Source organism: Mauremys reevesii, linkage group 1, assembly GCF_016161935.1.
Source record: "Mauremys reevesii isolate NIE-2019 linkage group 1, ASM1616193v1, whole genome shotgun sequence".
Classification (NCBI taxonomy): domain Eukaryota; kingdom Metazoa; phylum Chordata; order Testudines; family Geoemydidae; genus Mauremys; species Mauremys reevesii.
In genome coordinates, this window is record NC_052623.1 from 124,342,337 (window position 1) to 124,363,593 (window position 21,257).

Below are 21,257 nucleotides of genomic sequence, written 5' to 3' on the forward strand. Positions count from 1 at the left end.
TGGCTGGCCCGTGCCAGCCAGCTCAGGCACATGGGGCTGTTTCATTGCTCTGTAGACATCTGGGGTTGGGCTGGAGCCCAGGCTCTAGGATCCTGTGAGGTGGGAGGGTCCCAGAACTCAGGCCCCAGCCTGAGCCCAGAAGTCAGCACAGCAATGAAACAATCCTGCAGCCCAAGCCACGTGAGCCTGAGTCAGCTGGCATGGGCCAGCTGCGGGTTTTTCTTTGCTGTGCAGATATACCCCTGTAGTTCCACCCTACCCCCCAGACCAACAGAGTCTGAAAAACCAGAGTCCAACAAATAACATCAAGACCTTGCATCAGGTCTCTGGCCCCTGACTCTGGGCCCAGTGGTCCTTACCTGCTTGCTTCAGTGTACCACAACCAGGCAGGATTCACCCTTCTTTTAGGCCAGAGGCTCACAGGGTTCCCCCAGAGTCCTCCAACAAATGCCAAATTAAAAATATAAGCTTAAAACACTTCTGCCATGCACAGGCTCAAACTTTTATCCCTCTGTTCTGCTCCTCACTGGAACAGTTCCCTGGAGCTCTGGGTCCTGCTCTTTTGTCAGGGCTCATTGCCAGGGCTTGTTGCACCCCAGTGGCTTCCCAATCTTTCTCCTGCTCTTAATGCCAGAGTTCTTTATTCAGAAGACAATCCCAGGGCAAATTCTGCCCTTTAGCTTCCTCTTCAACCCTGCCCATCTCGCTATTACCAAGAGAAGGACTGCAGACTTCTCTTCCTACATCCTCTTCCACTTTGGGCTTCCTCTCTTTATAGAAACCACCCAGCTCCTCCCCCATCTGGAACTCATTTTTTAATTGGGCCCCAGCTAACTTTCCATTTGCAATCAGGTGCCTTGACTGAGCTCTCCCTCTATTTCCAAACCACTGTAGGGTATATACTCCATCACACGTACATACTGGGATCTTTCAGGAGGAATGCAGCCTGGTTTTACACAGCCTTCAGTGCAGAGCTGTACCTAAATGGCCCAGTCCCTTTCTGTGACAGCAGATGTTCCTCAGCGACTTATGAGTACATGTGTACATTAGTATTTGTACATTAGCAGTACCAATTGGCACGTGTATATTTTAGTTTACATACTAGCTCGGGATTCCAATATAGTCAATTGATTGTTTTTAAGTAGCCAACAATATAGTCAACTAAGCATTCAAAAAGCATGTTAGGCCTCAAAAATCATGAGATTTTACAAAATTAAAAGCACCCAATATATATTATTTGCCTTCTGGTTTCTGAGCCCTTAGGGTGCACTCAGGTCACATTTTAAAGCTTTTCTCCGCAACTGTGAGGGCTAGATTCCTATTTAATTTTTTTTAATGGAAACTGAGATTCTCTCCTAACCATTTCCCTCCAGAAGCTGAAGGAGCTTTAAGAAAAATACCAAATATAGCAAGACCCACCAAAAAATCGTGTGTAGGCAACACAGAATCAATGTCAGGCTTGCATATCTAAATATCTTATAATTTGAGTGCAGTAAATAGCTCCGTTTCTTTTCAGAGTAAGAAACATTTACTTCATATTCCCATTCCAACCTTGACTGTGATGGCTTGCACATCGCAATCTGATATTCAGCCATTTCTAGCTGTTTATTTTAGGGTTTTTTTATAGTTCCAATCACTGTAGTATCTTACTGTTGCTTAGTAATGAAGCCTCATGAGGTCTGTCTGACACATTTTAAAATGTCCTGTTCTGTCTCCTGTGGAAAGGGAAGGCTAGAATCTAAGAAAATTCTTTTAGCTGGAAAATATTGCCTTTAGTATAGAGCCATATTTTTCTTTTAATTTTTGGAAGGACAAAAATTACGATCCTTTTAGTAAGCTTGGAATTAGAAAATGCCCATTTTGTAACCATGTGCTGCCCTCATTCTTGTTTCTCATGGACCAACACATGGCTAAGAATTTGCTCGCAAGATTGGCTTCAGCCAGGGCCAGCTCCAGGCAGCAGCATTCCAAGCAGGTGCTTGGGGCGGTAATCTGCAAGGGGCGGCAATCCCTGTGTTTTTGCCCCCAAGCAGCGCACCGAATTGCCACAGCGGACAGTGGGGGCAGTCCGTGTGCAGTTAGGGTGGCACGCATGTTTCCGTGGCAGCGCAATTCAGCGGCAGCTTCTATGTTCACCTGTCCTGTTCAGCTGGCTGAAGACAGAAGCTGCCGCCGAATTGCTGCCGCCGCAGAAATGCGCGAGCTGCCCTAACGGCACACAGACTGCCCCCGCCCTCTGCGGCAGCAATTCAGCAAGCTGCTTGGGGCGGCGAAAACAGTAGAGCTGGCCCTGGCTTCAACATCCTACACAGCTTACATCACATAATCCAGAAATGTTTCACGATGGGCTTTTTCCACTTTTTAGTCCCTAGTCTTTCCCCTGCATGTCACTTCGCTATGCAAATCACCATGCTTAATTTAAATTATTTATCCAAACCCTATGCTAGTTTAAAGGCCAAATGATCAATCTGAATTTAAATAATTTCAAACCCCTAAAATCTCCTTGTGAATCTATAATTCCCACTAGAGTCAATGTGAAGATCCTGTTTTGTAAATCAGCATACTGTTTAAAAATATTCATTTTAGGCTATCATTCCATAGATAGGTGAATACAATTTTTTTTCACACTAGTTAAATTACAGTTCTACTTTGAAAACTGACTGTATGAAACAATGCAGCTTCTCCCCAACAGACCTGCTCTGTCCGTATTCAGTACACATTGCTTTAGTTTTTATACAAAACTACATTGTTACTACTTTTCTTTCTCCTTTTAGCACTTAGTAATGTGTGAGCTGGATTGTATTCTGCTCACATATGATCAACAACATTTTTAAGTAAATGTTCCAATTGCAGAGCTAAATTTTGCCCTCAGTTGCACAGACACTACCAAGTACAGATTCCTTATTTATAACTAATGTTAATGCACAAACCAGAAAGAGCATGGTTTCATTCCTGGAGACTAGGCTGAGTTTTCATCAGTTAGTAACAGCATCTTTTTATGCAAACAAAAATATTTGGTACAGAAGTCTTCAAAAGACAATAAACCTGGAACTCAGCAATTCTATTTTAACAATCTCTTGTAAATAAGTCAGGAGACCTGCATAAGCAGCATAAAAAAAACAGATCAATTAACCGGAGTGTCATTATCCTGTTTAAAGCACAAATTGACCAAGAAGAGTAAGGTTCAGAAGCTCTGTTAAATCTATCTCGTGGCTCTCTGATTAATAGATTGGTCTTAACAAAATTCCTTAACTCCATGTTTAATTTATGTCAAGTGAAACATATTTTTGGTTTGTACAGTTCAAATTCCATATTTTAAAATAAAATTAAGCCCAATTCCGTAAAGCAAATATTTCAACCTTTAAAATTATATCCCCAAATCTTACCAGAAAAAGACATCAAAATTCAAATATTTTGGATTGCATGACAGATAAAATCTTTATAATTAAAAGAATCCCATCTGTGTAATCTGATAATTTATGATCATCTTTACCAGTTAATGGCCCTGGGATCTCTACAGTAGACTACTTCTGATAGGGATTAGCAGCACTTCCAAGATTAAGTACTCTAATGGTACCATGGTGTGATCAATATACCATAGTGATAAACAGAGTATGAGAATGTAGCCTGAACAGACAAAACAAACAAAATGGAAGAGTGAAGGTAGTTTCTATGGAACATCTTTCTTTATTTCTTCAACCAGTTATTAGTGGTTTGAGAGTAATTTTTTTACTAAATTTAAAGCCAAATTTGGTCCAGTTTTGTGGGATATTTTACACCACACATTAGAATTTGGTAGCATCTAGCAATGCAGCAGCTACTGGATCCAATAGATCTTTAGCTTTCTATAAATCAGGGGTCAGCAACCTCTGGCACCCGGCTCACCAGGGTAAGCACCCTGGCAGGCCGGACTGGTTTGTTTACCTGCCGTGTCAGAAGGTTCGGTCGATCATGGCTCCCGCAGGCCGAGGGTGTGCTGGCCACAGCTTCCCGCCACCCACATTGGCCTGGGACGGTGAACCGTGGCCAGTGGGAGCCGCAATTGGCCAAACCTGCTGACACGGCATGTAAACAAACTGGCCCAGCCCGCGAGGTTGCTTACCCTGGCGAGCCACGTTCCAGAGGTTGCTGACCCCTGCTATAAATTATGCAAAACTCTTCTTAAATTGTTTTTATCTTATCACTTGGGTATAAAATATAACTGTCATGGATGAGCCATACAGGTAATTATTATTTTTAATTGGGTGGTGATTTAAGGTCAGATCCTGGAAATAATCCACACACACAAAACTCCCACTGACTTGCAGGTTTGGCCTAAATCATCCTCATCTGGGTATTTTAAGTGCAGGGGCCATGGAACTCTAAAAGTATGGACTTGAGTGCTGTATTTTCCAAGTGACTGCACTGTGGAGAATACCTATCCACAGCCAACAAACATGGGTGGTTCAGCCCATTGACTTAGGAGAGCCACTGTAGGCCAGGGATACCCTGTGTCTTTGCACTGCTGCCTGTTTTCTCTTTCCCACCTTCTATAACAGCATGGCTGTAGCAGGAGTCATGCTCCCATCGACTTCCTTTCCAGCAATTTCCCCTCAGTCAGATGAGGTTGGGAGTAGGTGGTAGGGAGAAGTGGATAGATAAGGCTGACTGGATTAGAATATCACTCAATCATTAACAGTTGAGTAGGAGGGACAATACTCTGGCAAGCAGACAACCCCACCAGCAGATCCCAGTCCTGAGAGCACATAGAGAGTGGCTCCAAGGAACATGCTGGGGAGCTGGCATTGTAAACTGCTGAGCTGTTTCACCAGCATGGGAGAGGAAGCAAATGCCACACCCATATCCTTTTAAGGCCTCGCCTCAGGACACAATTTATTTGTTTGACCACGAAAGACATAAATAAAATAAAGCATCTCCACTAACTAACACTGGCTCCCTGTGCCAAAGGCTTTTCTCTTGCCTGCACCAGCCAGGAAAAACAGGACACATTTGAGCTTCGGGGCTGAGCTTCCACTTCCTTATATACATATTCCATATGTGACAGGCAAGGATCCTTTAAGCTTTTTCAGGCTAGTGCTTTGCCTTGTTACAGACACTTTCTTATAGCAGTATCCATAAACCCCAGAGGTCCAAATATCATGAGTCAGACCCCCCAAATCATGAGATTGACCCCCCGCAAAATCATTAGACTTTTAAAAAAGATTATTGTGGGTTTTTGGGTCTGTTTGATTTTTGAACTTCCTCCTGCCCCTCCCCAGTGTGTGTTTGTGACCATTAGTGTTGCCATCACACACAAATGCACTGGGGAAGGTGAATTTGGTCCACCCTGAAGGCACTTCCACCTTCACATCTGTCCACCCCTTGCCCAGCAAATAATTCTCCCTCCCCTCACACCTCCAAATCAAACCTGTCCCCCCCCAGCCCCTTCATCAATTCTGACCCCACATCAGTTCTGCCCCTGTCTCACCTCTGCTCCCCCTGGGCTCTGCTCACCCTGGGCTCCCCCCCTCCCAGGCTGGGGGGAAATGCTCCAGCAAGGTCCCCTCTCCCTCTTCTAGGCTGGAGGGGGGGCAGCTCTCAGTGCTCTTCATTCCCACTCTCCACACCCTGTCCCAGGCCAAGTGTTGCAGGGGGGAGTGGAGTCATCCTAAGCTGCTGGGCTTTTTAGCTCCCTCCTCCTCCATCACCTCTGGTGAAAATGGTGTGGGGATGGGGAGAGAGCTCTGCCTGCTTCCTGGAGCAGCTCTGATTGGCTGCTCTATCCCAGGAAGCGGGCAAGTGGGGCAGGCAGCCCACCAAACGAGGTGGGGGGGATGAACTGAAATTCACAAGAATTCTTGTGTCATTGCCAGACAGACTCCAGCCCCAGCCAACCTCCTGTCACACACACAAAAACCCATGAGAGTTAGAAACACTGTCCTCCCTTCCCAAGGCTGTGGGTGCTCCCGTCCACTCATAGAAATGAATGTGTTTGGCCTTGTATAAGACTCTTGCCATCCACATTAAGAAACAAAAAAAGAGAGAGGGCCAGGAGTTACCAGCAGAAATTATTTCATTTCATTGTTTTGGTAGATAATAAGTCACAGTACTCTCTAGCCTTTTATAAAATGCTCATTGGAAGCATCCGTCAGTTAGCACACACTCATTTTTGAAGCTTTTAATAGTTTCAAACACTTCTATATTTGTATATTATTGTCCCAAACTCTACCTTATTTCTTTTTTGTTGGTAGTGTATGCTTAGAGGAGGAGGGAGGAGGATTCAAACCGGCTTTCCTCCTTTAGGAAATCAGAAATATTCTGCTAAAGAATAGCAAATTAATCATTTGAGTTCTGAGAGAAAGAAAATTTCCCAAATGGTTTATTGGCCTTGAATCTGAATTTGCTTTGAATGAAATGAGATACGTTTTGGACCATCATACGTGCCACATTTTGTCTGCAGATACACACGCACATCCCTCAAGTTTCCCAGTCTCTCTTTCACTTCACTTCACCAGACAGTAGTTTAACAAAATTTGTCCACCTTACTGAGGGGGGATTTGATAGCTGCTTTCAACTACCTGAAAGAGGTTTTAAGGAGGATGGATCTAGACTGTTCTCAGTGGCAGCAGATGACAGAACAAGGAGTAATGGTCTCAAGTTGCAGTGGGGGAGGTTTAGGTTGGATATTAGGAAAAACTTTTTCACTGGGAGGGTGGTGAAGCACTGGAATGGGTTACCTAGGGAGGTGGTGGAATCTCCTTCCTTAGAGGTTTTTAAGGTCAGGCTTGACACAGCCCTTGCTGGGATGATTTAGTTGGGGATTGGTGTGCTTTGAGCAGGGGGTTGGACTAGATGACCTCCTGAGGTCCCTTCCAACCCTGAAATTCTATGATTCTGTGATACTCAACTCTGCCCCATTTTCCTGGGGAGGGCGGAGGAGGAAGCATGGAAGAGGCTGGACCAAGATAGATCATTTATCTCTCAAATAGGAAGGCTTTCTCATAACCACACACAAGATGGGTTTAAATTCTGTGGCACTCTGGCAGGGCAGATTGGAAACCTTATGGAACCTTATTTTAAATAGAAAAAACAGATTGTTGTGGAATTCATTATGATAATCAGTATGTTATCACCTGCCTTATCTTGATATTCCATTGTTTTATTCTAGGCTATCCCCACACCAGCAATTTTCAATCTGACACCGCATAATTGCATTGCATAAATTGTTAAGGAGGAGGCCAGAGGTTATGCCAGTTGGGTGGGGGGTAATTGGATTTTTTGGCACCTACGAAAGAGTGGGAGGCAATCTGTGGTTGTGGGACAAGCATATATTAACTGGATGTGCCTGCTAAAATTATCAGAAGTGATATCATCAACAGTGTTGAGGCCCCATTGGGATGCATGGGGCATTTCACACATCTCAGATCTATTTCTTATAGACTGCTCACAGATTCAAGCAGTCACTTCATCTACATAAGAACAAAAGAACGGCATACTGGGTCTGACCAAAGGTCCATCCAGCCCAGTATCCTGTCTTCTGACAGTAGCCAGTGCCAGGTGCCCCAGAGGGAATGAACAGAACAGGTAATCATCAAGTGATCCATCCCCTGTTGCTCATTCTCAGCTTCTGGCAAACAAAGGCTGGGGACACCATCCCTGCCCATCCTGGCTAATAGCCATTGATGGACCTATCCTCCATGAATTTATCTAGTTCTTTTTTGAACCCTGTGATAGTCTTGGCCTTCACAACATCCTCTGGCAAAGAGTTCCACAGGTTGACTGTGCATTGTGTGAAGAAATACTTCCTTTTCTGTGTTTTAATTCTGCTGCCTATTAATTTCTTTTAGTGACACCTAATTATTGTGTTGTGAGAAGGAGTAAATGACTCTTCCTTATTTACTTTCTCCATACCAGTAATGATTTTATAGACCTCTATCATATCCCCCCTTAGTTGTCTCTTTTCCAAGCTGAAAAATTCCAATTTTATTAATCTCTTCTCATATGAAAGCCGTTCCATACCCCTAATAGTTTTTGTTGCCCTTTTCTGTACCTTTTCCAATTCCAATATATCTTTTCTGAGATGGAGCAACCACATTTGCACACAGTATTCAAGATGTGGGTGTATCATGGATTTATATAGTGGCAATATGATATTTTCTGTCTTATTATCTATCCCTTTCTTAATGATTCCCAACATTCCATTTGTTTTTTTGACTGCTGCTGCACATTGAGTGGATGTTGTCAGAGAATTATCCACAATGACTCCAAGATCTCTCTTGAGTGGTAACAGCTAATTTAGACCCCATCATTTTGTATGTATAGTTGGGATTATGTTATTCAATGTCCATTACTTTGCATTTATCGACATTGAATTTCATCTGCCATTTTGTTGCCCAGTCACTCAGTTTTGTGAGATCCCTTTGTAGCTCTTCACAGTCTGCTTTGGACTTAACTATCTTAAGTAGCTTTGTATCATCTGCAAATTTTGCCACCTCACCATTTACCTCTTTTTCCAGATTGTTAATGAATATGTTGAATAGTATTGGTCCTAGTACAGATCCCTGGGGGACACCACTATTTACCTCTCTCCATTCTGAAAACTGACCATTTATTCCTACCCTTAGTTTCCTATCTTTTAACTAGTTACCAATCCAGGAGAGGACCTTCCCTCTTATCCCATGACAACTTACTTTGCTTAAGAGCCTTTGGTGAGGAACCTTGTCATAGGCTTTCAGAAAATCTAAGTATACTATATCCATTGGATCACCCTTATCCAAAGGCTTGTAGACCTCTCAAAGAATTCTAGTAGATTGATGAGGCATGATTTCCCTTTACAAAAAACATGTTGACTCTTCCCCAACAAATTATGCTAATCTATATGTCTGACAATTCTGTTCTTTACTATAGTTTCAACCAGTTTGCCTGGTACTGAAGTCGGGCTTACTGGCCTGTAATTGCCGGGATCACCACTGGAGCCCTTTTTTAAAAATTGGCATCACATTAGTTGTCCTCCAGTCATCTGGTACAGAAGCTGATTTAAATGGTAGGTTACAAACTATACTTAGTAGTTCTGCAATTTCACATTTTAGTTCCTTCAGAACTCTTGGGTGAATACCATCTGGTCCTGGTGACTTATTGCTGTTTCATTTATCAATTTGTTCTAAAACCTCCTCTAATGATACCTCAACCTGGGACAGTTCCTCAGATATGTCATGTAAAAATAATAGCTCAGGTTTGGGAATTTTCTTCACATCCTCAGCTTTGAAGACGGATGTAAAGAATTCATGTAGTTTCTCCACAATGGCCTTATTTTCCTTGAGTGCTCCATTAGCATCTCAGTTGTCCAGTGGCCCCACTGGCTGTTTAGCAGGCTTCCTGCTTCTGATGTACTAAAAAAAATGTTTGCTGTTACTTTTTGAGTCTTTTGCTAGCTGTTCTTCAAATTCTTTTTTGGCCTTTCTAATTATATTTTTACACTTCACTTGCCAGAGTTTATGCTCATTTCTATTTTTGTCACTAAGATTTAACTTCTGCTTTTTAAAGGATACCTTTTTTGCCTCTCACTACTTCTTTTACTTTGTTTACTTTGGTGGCACTTCTTTGGTTCTCTCTGTTTTTTTAATTAGGGCTATCCATTTGGAAATAGAACCAAGATCTCCTCAGTCCCAGTTCAGTGCTCTGTCTACTAGGCTACACTGCTTCCCTCTAAAGGGGAGTAGGGTGAACCATTCCTGGAAGCACTGCCATACCAGTGAGATGTGTGGAGTGGATAGAGCAAGCTCCTAGCCCATATTCTTGAAGTGTGGACCCCGGAACGGGATACAGTATTCCAGTAGCAGTCTCACCAATGCTGTGTACGAGTCAAGATCCCTTCCCTCCTTCTGTTTGATATTCCCCTTTTTGCCACACTATTGCTCTGAGAGCTCATGCTCAGGTGATTGTGAACAATGATCCTTAAGTCCTTCTCTGAGTCCCTGCTTTCGAGGACAGGCTACCAGCTTTAGAAAAACAAGGCTTACAACTTGTTGAAGATGGGATACAGGATCCTTGAAGCTAACACCACCAGTTTCCTCTGTTATCTTTCAAGTGTGTGCTTGGATGTTCTTAAATCTGAGAAGTTATTGTGCTGCAACCCTGCACGGACCCCCGGGGAATGTGAGAATATAATAAACATTCCACTACCCCCAGTATAAATGTATGTTAAGAATTAGTTTACATATAAATATTCTTACATTATTACAAAGCATTTCCATGTCTGTCACACCTGCATTTTGCACTCTCTTTGCAAGGAAATTGATGTATTAGTTTTTCCAGAGGATTTGGTAAAACAGTCTCTGGTTCCTTGCAACCCCATTGCTGCCCTTAAACATTCAAAAATCATAAGACAGGCAACCCCAAAATAATGAGATTTTCTTAAAAAACACAGCTTTTTCTTTTAATTTGCCTCCTGCTTTATAAGACTATAGGGCTGTTGTTTTCAAGCTTTCCTTTGCAGCCACAAGGGCTTGAAACTTTTTTTTTTAACTGTGAAAGCTGAAGTTCTCATACAGTAACATGATCCAGGTGTTGGGCCTTGAATTAAAAAATGCTAAATATTGTGAGACTCACAATAAAGTCATATGAGCTGGCAACTTTGCCACTGCCTTTGATTCCTAGGACCTCCAGATAAAAAAATATTAGGTAGAGAGAACTCATATCAAACAAACACGTGCACACACACAATTCAACCCTCTCCACACACGCAGACACATCAGCCTCCCTCCCCTGACCCCCATGTGCCACACACTCTCACCAACTCCAGCCAGCACACCCCCACACCACTCCGTGCACATTTCACTTTTCAAGTCAAAAGCTCTCCCAGATCAAATGTCCCTAAAGGATTATATTTGTAACTCCACTGTTCCAGCCTTTTACAAACCAGCCCACACATCTGTTATGTCAGAAGGCTTTGACCTAATACTTTGTGAGCCGGACATATGGGAACATAGTTATATCATATCTATTTGTTTCTCTTAACCACTGTCACTCCTCTCTTCTTCCCCCTCCTCTTTCCAAAACTATATGATTTAAGAATCCACTAGGAAATTAATCTCTGTTTTAACCTGTCATCTTTATTTCCATTAACAGATGCTTACCCCAATTCTGAAGTGGTCTACGTCTGGACTAATAGCACCGCTACATCTGTGGTGGTTGCAGAAGATGGTTCACGACTTAACCAGTATCATCTGATGGGACAGACTGTAGGAACTGAAAACATCAGTACCAGTACAGGTGTGATAGAATGCATCTTTCCACCACACAGTTGCTAACAGGAAAAGGAGGTGCAGTGGGGAGATGTATACAGGCTTCTGGCTATTTGGTGGGGGCACTAGGGAAATGCATATCAAGTCTTGGCAACTGTACAGTAGCACCTCAGAGTTACGAACAGCAGAGCAACAAACTGACCAGTCAACCACACACCTCATTGGAACTGGAAGTATGCCATCAGGCAGTAGCAGAGGCCAAAAACAAAAAAAGCAAATACAGTACAGTACTGTGTTAAACATAAACTACTAAAAATATTAAGAAAGCAACCTTTTTCTTCTGCAGAGTAAAGTTTCAAAGCTGTGTTAGGTCAGTGTTCAGCTGCAAACTTTTGTAAACTTTTGAAAGAACAACTATAAGGTTTTATTCAGTTACGAACAGCACATATTTCAGAGCTATGAACAACCTCTGTTCCCAGAGTGTTCATCACTCTGAGGTCCTGCTGTATTTGCTGAAATCGCAGCACTATTGCTGGCTTATTTCCCTGCTGGAGGAGCAGCTCCAGGAGGCAAACACTGGCCACTCATTAGATCTGTACCAATCCTAGGTTTATAGTGATTTGCTTGATGAAACCATTTGGGGGAGGGAGGAAGAGGGAAGGTGGCAGCTGTTGCTGGGCTTTGCAGCGTGTCCTGGGTACCACGTGGCCAGAGAGGAGGTGCTAACCCCAAGGATTCCCATTTCCTCCGTAACTGGAAGTGGAGGCGCCAGATGTGGCAGCATTAGAGAGGCAAAGAAGCTTTAATCCCAGCCCAGCCACCCACGCGAGGCCCCCCTTCCCCGCCTCCTTCTGCTTAAGGCTTCCATGTCAGGGCAGCCCTATGCTCTGATGGGGGTGGGGGTGGGGAATACCTGGGAGGGTGAAGCCAGACCAACCCTGACAGTTACATGGGTTCCGCAGCACAGAGGCTTTAACAAGTTATATAATATACTTGTCTTGAGAGAATTAATGAAGTAGAGTCTAAGGGCTCCTATGATTGCAACCAAAAATATCCTGTCTTTAAACAAAGCCATCCCCTCTCCCTATGGCTTCATTCACAGGGGGCTTTTAGAATGCAGATTTGAACAATGCTCTGGCAGAAATTAACACTAGTAAAGCACTGAGACATATTTATTGTGAGGACCTGGCACCTCCTATCACTGGCTAAAAATGACAGTCTCTGAGGTCTAATTTGAGACCCTGAGGAGAAGGTGTAAACCAGATTGGTAACCTGGGCTATCCTTGGAAGGGATATTTAGGACACTTTATCATGTGCACAATCCGCTCCCCCGCACACACACACAATCACAAAGGTTGGTAGGATTAAGGAATGAAGGTTCTTAAAGCTCTCTGTTCAAAATTAAACAAACAAACAAACAAACAGTTCTGTGGAAGGTGGGACCCACTCTGAGCCCAGCTGGGCTTACTGTTTACTCTTCAAACAATCCCAAAGCAAAGACAACCTTGTTCTGCATAGTACAAGGCAACCACAAAGCAAAGTTATGCTCCACTTCCCTGCAAAAGTTCTAATCATTCCCAACCCCTTCAATATCCATAAAACAGTTGCTAAATAAGCCAAAAGAATCAGCATCCAGGATACGCATGTAGAAATAATTACAGTCGTTACCCTAATAGCAAAGAGCCCCCTGCGGAAAGCAAGCTGCCTCCCATTAAAGAACAAAAACATGTTTCCTTACCAGTTCACCATCATAGCTGCATTGTTTTCTGCAATGAATGGCAGCTCCCCTCTTGCTTTCAAAACTGCCAAGAAAAAGATCCAGAGGATGTATGGGAGCATCTCCTAGAAACTCGCCCTGATCCTGGGAGAAAGAAAACAATCCAAAGCAGGCAGTGAGTGCTCCAGGGTGTCAGTTCTGGGCCACTTTCACGTCTCCGCTTTCCTGTGGAAGGCACCTTGCACTCCTCAACCTAAGGAAACAGCAGAATCCTAGGAGAGATCAAAAAGTTCGTGCACAGAAATCACGTCCCTTCCCTAAGATTGAGGCTAATAAATTACGGTTTTCCAACGTCAAGAATTTTTTTAATGTCCCAGGTTGCATCTGGGCAGGCTGGATTCTGATTGCAGGGTGGATCACAAAGAGCAAGACACAGATTGTAACCAGGGATTAGCAAAATACAAAAATCCGATTTTACACAGGGAAAGCATCAGTCAGCGATGGATTTTCTGGACTTCATCAAGCTCGCAGTAGGCTTGTAATCAGGGTTACTTGTGATCGGATGTTTAAGACATTTCTCCTTTGTACAGAATTGTTGAATGCCAGGGTAGGGTGTCGGGGGGGGGGGGGGGGAAGGGGAAATACTTCACAAATCCAACAGTTTGTATCCTCTGGATATATTTTGGCCACATGTCAAACTACACAACCCCTCCAATTGCACGGGGGAAAATGTTTGGGTATATACAAATTTTACACACCTTTTATGCTGTTGCTTCAAGCAGATGCTTTTTAGAAAGAGGTAAAATCTGCATCTCCACCAGTCTTACTGGATCCTACTGATTTTTGCACCCAGCTCCCTAAGTTCTGCCTGAAGAAAGAAGATACTCGGCTAGTTAGATTGCACCAAAAAAATCTTGGAATCTGGCACATTTTAGCACTGGCATGCTGCAAAAAAACCTGATTCTGCTAATCTTGGCACTCTAGCCCCCAAATTCTACTAGCTGCATAGAGAATACGGCTGCCACAAAAAAATTCTCCATATAACAGTGTTGCAAAAAACCAGTACCAAGCCCCAATACTTCCACTTCCTACATAAAGAACACATCAAGCCACTTGTATGTATCAAAATATTCCTGTACTGCCTACACAGAGAAGATATTCAGAACAAATAAAGAGAGAACAAGTCCAGCCACTTCTGTTGCACCAAAGATCTTGCATTTTTGCACATTGCAGCACCACAGGACTACAAAAACCCAGACCCCAACACAGATCCTGCTGGATCTTGCCAATTTTTGCACTCAAGCCCCAAATTCCAATATCTAAATACAGAACACAGCCAGCTGCTCCACCTATACCAAAAAATTACAGACCCTGGTGTACCCTGAGCCAAATATGGTCTGGTGCAACAATGATACAATAACACAGATCTGACATACCTGAATTCTGCCAGAACCTGCCATTTTTTTTGACCCCAGGCCTCAGCCTACAAGTGTAGCCACCATTCCACCACTGGTAAAATGGACCTTGATGTATCCAGCCTAATAGAATATGAAAAACACATATCTGGTGTCTGGATTCTACTGGAGCCTGCCATTTTTTAGCCGTATTCTTTCTCCAAAATTCTATTGTCTAAATTATTTTTTTTAAATGTAGCAACTTCTAATCCATCAAAAAATCTAAGCCAATGTTTCCCTAAGGATGGGCTGCGTCGTGGAAAGGATGTAAATGGATCATGGGATCGGTGTGGAGGAGAGGCCCGGGGGGGGAGGGGGGGGGTTGGAGAGTTAGCCTGCCCAGCACTTACGCGGCACAAGTGGCTTCTGTCCCACGGGACTGAGCCCAGCAACCCCCCTTTGGGTGTTGTGACCTGGTACACGGGGTCACAGTACCACTCAAGTTTGGCCTGGCTGCTCCTCCGTCATGACAGAGGAGCGGTCAGGCCATACTGAATGGTGCTGCAAGGGATGGCATAGGTCAAACCTGAGTATCACTGACACCAAATTGGCAGGTTGCAATGCCACTCACTCAAATATGTCCCAGCTGCCCCTCCATCATGACAGAGAGATGCTGTGACCTTGTGTGCCAGGTTGCAACTCCCAGAGCAGGGAGTTAGGCCCAGCCCTGCAAGAAAGGAGTCATCACTGTGGGGTGAGTGCAGGGAAAACTCTTCAAATACCAGCCCCCAACACCTGAGGGCATTCCCTCTGCACCTCTCCGGGAATAGGGTTGTGGTGCCAGGGAAGAGGATGCTGCTGAGGATGGTTAGTAGCCCCTCGGCAGGGTGAGGAGGTGATGGTGGAGGAGACACTGGCCTATTATTTCCCCCCCAAAAAAATTTGGATTCTGGATGGGTCATAAAAAAAAGAAAAAATGCAGTTGTTTGGATGCCTTACTAAAACATTTGGGAACCACTGATGTAGACCCTCTGCAACTTGGCACAGCTGCAGCACAAAGTCCCATAGCCAGCACTTGGATCCAGCTATATCAGCTCAGTTTTCACTCTAAGGCCAAAAATTCTACCAGCTAAGTACAGAAGAAATGCAGCAGCTCCGTTTCTTCTTTATTATTAATTATTTCTCTTGATTATTGATGTTGAGAATGGCATCTGTACAAACATGCAACAAAAATTAATTCCTGTCCCAAAGAGCTTGAGTCTATGAGGGAAATCCTGGCCCTACTGAAGTCACGGAGAGTTTTGCCATTGACTTCAGCGTGGCCAGAATTTCACTCTGAGGGTATGTCTACACTATGAAATTAGGTTGAATTTATAGAAGTCGGTTTTTTATAAATTGTTTTTATACAGTCGATTGTGCGTGTCCCCCCACAAAATGCTCTAAGTGCATTAAGTCGGCGGACTGCGTCCACAGTATCAAGGCTAGTGTCAACTTCCAGAGCATTGCACTGTGGGTAGCTATCCCACAGTGCAATGCGGGTAGCTATCCCGCAGTGCAATGCGGGTAGCTATCCCACAGTTCCCACAGTCTCCACAGCCCACTGGAATTCTGGGTTGAGATCCCAATGCCTGATGGGGCAAAAACAGTGTTGTGAGTGGTTCTGGGTACATGTCGTCAGCCCCCACCCCCACTCCGTGAAAGCAATGGCAGACAATTGTTTCTTGCCTTTTTTCCCGGGTTACCTGAGCAGATGCCATACCGCGGCAAGCATGGAGCCCGCTCAGCTCACCGTCACCGTACGTCTCCTGGGTGCTGGCAGACGTGGGACTGCATTGCTACACAGCAGCAGCTCATTGCCTTTTGGCAGCAGATGGTGCATTACAATTGGTAGCCATCCTCGTCGTACTCCTGGGCGCGCTTTTAACCGACCTTGGTGAGATCGGTCAGGGGCGCCTGGGCAGACATGGGAGTGACTCAACCAGGTCATTCCCATCTTCTGCCAAGCATCCAGGAGATGACAATGGCTAGCAGTTGTACTGCACCGTCTTCTGGCTAGCAGCCAGGAGATGATGATGGCAAGCAATTGTAATGCAGCATCTTCTGCCGAGCACCCAGGAGATGATGATGGCTAGCAGTCGTACTGCACTGTCTGCTGCCAGCCTAAGATGTAAAAGATAGATGGAGTGGATCAAAACAAGAAATTGACCCGTTTTGTTTTGTGAAATCAATGGCCTGCTAAACCCAGGGTTTGGAGTTCAATCCGTGAGGGGGCCATTCTGTGTGACAGTTGTTTGTGTTTCTCCTTGATGCAAAGCCACTCCTTTTGTTGATTTTAATTCCCTGTAAGCCATGTCGTCAGTCGCCCCTCCCTGCATCAGAGCAATGGCAGACAATTGTTTCACGCCTTTTTTCAGCACAGAACCAGAAGCTGCAAAAGCAAAACCAGGCAAGGAGGCGATGGCAGCGCAGTGACGAGAGTGATGAGGACATAGACATGGACATAGACTTCTCACAAAGTACGGGCCGGGCAATGTGCCCCGGCAATGTGCACATCATGCTGATGAGCTCTACATGAGCTCTGCATGGTCACCTGTGCTGATCAGCTCGCCATGCTGGCCAAACAGGAAATTAAATTCAAAAGTTTGTTGGCCTTTTCCTGTCTACCTGGCCAGTGCATCTGAGTTGAGAGCGCTGTCCAGAGTAGTCACAATGGAGCACTCTGGGATAGCTCCCGGAGGCCAATACTGTCAAATTGCGTCCACACTACCCCAAATTCGACCCGGCAAGGCCAATTTCAGTGCTAATCCGCTCCTCAGAGGTGGAGTAAAGAAATCGATTTAAAGAGCCCTTTAATTAAAAAAAAGGGGGGCTTCGTCGTATGGACAGGTCCAGGCTTAAATCGAGGTAACACTGCTAAGTTCGACCTAAAATCGTAGTGTAGACCAGGCCTAAGTATAATGCTAGAGGCAACAGGTGGATACAATAAATGGCTACAAGGTAACAGTGAGACAATACCAGTCAGCATAATAAGAGTGGTCACAGAGCACCAGCTTCCCTCTGCCCCAAGTTGAGTTTTTTGCAGGCATTGTGGCTGGAGAGAAAATGTAATTTCATGGGGAGCTTCTGCCATGTGTAAGAGCAGTGTGAAAGAGTGTACTCTCCCTTTAAGAGACAAGCTGGAGCCAGCAGCTGCCCCCTACCCCACCCCAATCCCCTTAAGCTGGTAATGTGAACCTACTGCTACCCCAACCTGGGGAAATGAAGATGGGGCATACTTGCAATGCCACACTGAACCACAAGGTGGAATGGGGGGATAACCCACACCTTTACAGGCAGCATGGGGGAAAGTGCAGAGGTATTTATTGGAAAACTGAACAATGGGAAAAGCTGGAATCGTTGGTGGAATGGACATGGGGGGACCAAAGTCTCAATACTGTGTACAAAATGGCAGGTAGGATGTAAATCAGCCATGACTGGCCTTACAAATGAAAACAAGAACTTTGGGTTTTGTAATTTGTAATTTAAAAAAAAAAGAGCAGACTTCTGTGCATCCTTGCTGAATAGCACTGTAAACACAATTATCCAGCCTGCTGCTTCCTACCAGTGTTTGTCTCCCCTTTCCCTCTTCCTCAAGCCATACTGTCAAAATAGACAACTCTATTTGACTGCTCTTAGTTGACCAGGAATATCCAGGCTCCAATACATCCCAGTGCAGTAGCAGCTTAAAAAACATGTAGCTGGTATGCAGACACCTGCTGGATCCAGCCCATCTGTGGCCCCATCCACAAACTAATCCTGCTAAATAGAGAGCACATACAGCCAGGTGTAGAGCACATACCAGGTGTGGGATTATCACAAACCAATGTGTACAGGAAATTTTCCAGTTATAGGGATATGCTATCTGATTTTACAGTAGACCTTCTCCCAGCCCCTTTCCCCAGTACCCTTCCAGGATCCTTTTCACATGAAGATGAGAAGCCAGAAGAGAGCCCTTCTCTGGGCACAAGGATTGAGGCACTGTTTCAGGTGGATGGGTTCTGAGCTTTTAGGGGTTTATAGGTCAAAGTCAAGACCTTAAACTTATCTGGAAAGCCATAAGCAGCCAGTGCAGATCAGGGAGCACTGATTGTATGTGCTCAAAGAGAGCTGCTCTGCTTACCAGGCAAGTCACCACATTCAGCATCGGTTTCAATTACTGGGTGGCTTTAAAAGGTTGCCACGTGTAGAGTACATCACAGGAGTCTTAGAGAGAGTGTATAGGAGCAGAAAACAGCACTAGATGGGCAGCTGCATGAAGAGAAGCCAGGCAGGCATCTTAAATTGGACCGCTCTTCTCCTGCCCCCACAAGAGGGAGAGTTTTTCTACACCAGGGGCAGCAGTGTGACAGTTTCCCCACTGCTCTTTCCCTCCAGACTCCGCTGGCCTCTTCCAGTTACTATAATCACTTCCTCACGGGGCCCATTAGAGACAGAGGCAGCCTTTACACCTCAGAGCCTTTACATCTCAGAGCCTTTACACCTCAGAGTAGTATCAGCAGTCACAGAGAGCCGGAACTATTGTGCCCCCACAGCCTCATACCCCACTGAGAGCTTACACAAACTGGGGTTAGATCCCAGATCCGTGATATGGCAGGTCCACATCTCAGGCTTGGTCTACACTACACAGCTTTGCCAGCGCTGTTCTGTTGGTCAGATGCGTGAAGAGGTGTGAGCCCTGATTTACATAGCTGTGCTGGCAGAAGTCCCTTGGGTAGATGCAGTTGTATCAGCAAAACTGTCCTTTTGCTGATACAGCTTATTTTGCACAGAGGGGCTGGAAAAAATTATACTGGTGCAAAGCACAGTTTTGCTGATATAAGCTGTATCCACACTAAGAGCATTTTGGCAGCACAGCATACCAGTATAGCTATACTAGCAACGCCATAGCCAATTAACCACACTGTCTCTCACAAATAATCTGCCAAATCTAGCAACTCAGCTGTGCTGTCTGTAAAATATGCCATACATGTACATGTAACCTAGCTTCACTGTCTTACACATCCTCTTTTAGAGGCTGGTCTGCAGAGGATAACAATCATTGCATGCTACCAAATATTGTATTTGTAGTTAGTCCTTTAGCTCAAGTGGTAAAGGTCTATGCTGCTCCTGTCTCTGAAGAAAATATGTTTTGGAGTTGTGGCCAAAAATGCCAGGATCTGGCAGAATTCAGCAGTTTTATCACATGATTATACCAATCTGTATCAGAATAAGAGTGGCTATACTTGTTCTCTATTTAGAGGGTAAAATTGTAAGTGTGGAGCAAATATTAGCTGGATCAAATTGTAGGATGTGTGCAGGGGCGGCTCCAGGCCCCAGCACGCCAAGCGCATGCTTGGGGCGGCATGCTGCGGGGGGCGCTCTGCCGGTCGCCAGGAGGGCGGCAGGCGGCTCCGGTGGACCTCCCGCAGGCGTGCCTGCGGAGGGTCCGCTGATCCTGCAGGAGGTCCACCAGAGCCGCAGGACCCGCGACCGGCAGAGCACCCCTCGCTGCGTGCCGCCGTGCTTGGGGCGGCGAAATGGCTAGAGCCGCCCCTGGATGTGTGTGTGTGCAAATTACACACCAGAGTGTGTCAGGATCTTGGTTTTTCTGATGGAGTAGGAGGTCAACAATGTTCTATATTTCAATAGAGTGATTTGTGCTTTGGGAGGCCAAGCCATATACAGGATTTTGCAGCAGTCTTGTGCCAGGACTGGTCAGGTTCTAGATTTGTCTGGCATATTAGGAGAGAAGCTATGGACTGTCTGTTTTTGCAGTGCATTTTGGAGGCTTGAGTCCAAACATCAGCAGGATCTGATAGGTCCCAGGGCTGGCACAGGGTTGGATGCAAAGAGATCTGGAATGTATTGGTGCAGTCAGAGCAGCTGGATGTGTTCTCTGTCTAGATGATAGAATTTGGAGTCTTGTGAGACAAAATGAGAAGGATCCAGCTTGATCTGTCTCAGGATTGTCACACACAGGCAAAATAGACACCAGTAACAACTTCACTGGTAAAATAAAAAAAAATATAAAATATAAATCGACTGGCTCCAACACTTAGTAAAGACATGTAGCTATAGTCTTCGCATATGGCCACCTAGTGACGAAACATTGTAACACAGTTTAAACTTTCCATCATCTCTCCCTCTTTATTTTTTTCTTTTCTGCATTTTAACAATTTCTAAAACTTTGTTTTCAAACTTAATTTTCTCAACATACATATGTCTGTTACTCATCTCCACATCAGACTGTTTTTTCAACTCTACGGCCAGAATGGGTAACACTTGGTGACTAGGCTGACCTGTCTCTGGCAGGTTTGGAATAGGTGAATCTTTTTCTCCTAGTTCTGCACGTGCACTTTGTAGCATTTTCTCAGTGGATTTTTCAGTCTTTGGAACAAACTAAAGACGTGACGGTGTCTGTTGAACTCTCCACGGTCTGTCTCAATAGTGTATAATCACGGCGAGGTATTCTTTTCCTTTACAACAGCTGGAGTTCTCCATCCTTCTCCTCTATCCACTTTGACACAAACAGGCAATTCTCTGACTGACATCAGTTATAAAAGCATTCATAAGCTCTTTTTGCTCGTTGATTTGACTTGGCTACTTTTTTTCAGGTCTGGCCATGCTGGGCCTAGATTGTTTTCCAGGGTTGGAACAGTCCTGAGTTGCCTCCGCATCAGGAGCTGGGTAGGGCTATAGCCAGTAGCTACTAACAGTAGTGACTTGTTGCTCAGTAGAGCAAGGAATGAATCTTCCTGCTTCAATATTTTCTTGGATGTCTGTACAGCCCTCTCAGACTCTCCATTTGCTTGTGGGTAATGTGGGCTGCTAGCGATCATTCAAAACCACATTTGCTTTGGAATGACTGAAGTTCAGTTGTGGTGAATTGTTGTGTGTTGTCTGTCA

General features: G+C 44.7%; 2 protein-coding genes across 5 annotated transcripts in view; one reads left to right on the top strand and one right to left on the bottom strand.

Annotated features, from left to right (window-relative positions):
- GABRB3 (gamma-aminobutyric acid type A receptor subunit beta3) overlaps positions 1–13,074 on the bottom strand; it is a 262,321-nt gene extending 249,247 nt beyond the window's left edge. The window contains exon 1 of the mRNA XM_039490494.1: positions 12,961–13,074. Within this exon, the coding sequence (XP_039346428.1) occupies positions 12,961–13,061 (101 nt within the window). The 5' untranslated portion in view covers positions 13,062–13,074. The remainder of the gene's footprint in view (positions 1–12,960) is intronic.
- GABRA5 (gamma-aminobutyric acid type A receptor subunit alpha5) overlaps positions 1–21,257 on the top strand; it is a 91,933-nt gene that overhangs the window by 62,019 nt on the left and 8,657 nt on the right. For all 4 annotated transcript variants that reach the window (XM_039490555.1, XM_039490563.1, XM_039490535.1 and 1 more), the window contains exon 7: positions 11,107–11,250. In XM_039490555.1, the coding sequence (XP_039346489.1) occupies positions 11,107–11,250 (144 nt within the window). The remainder of the gene's footprint in view (positions 1–11,106; positions 11,251–21,257) is intronic.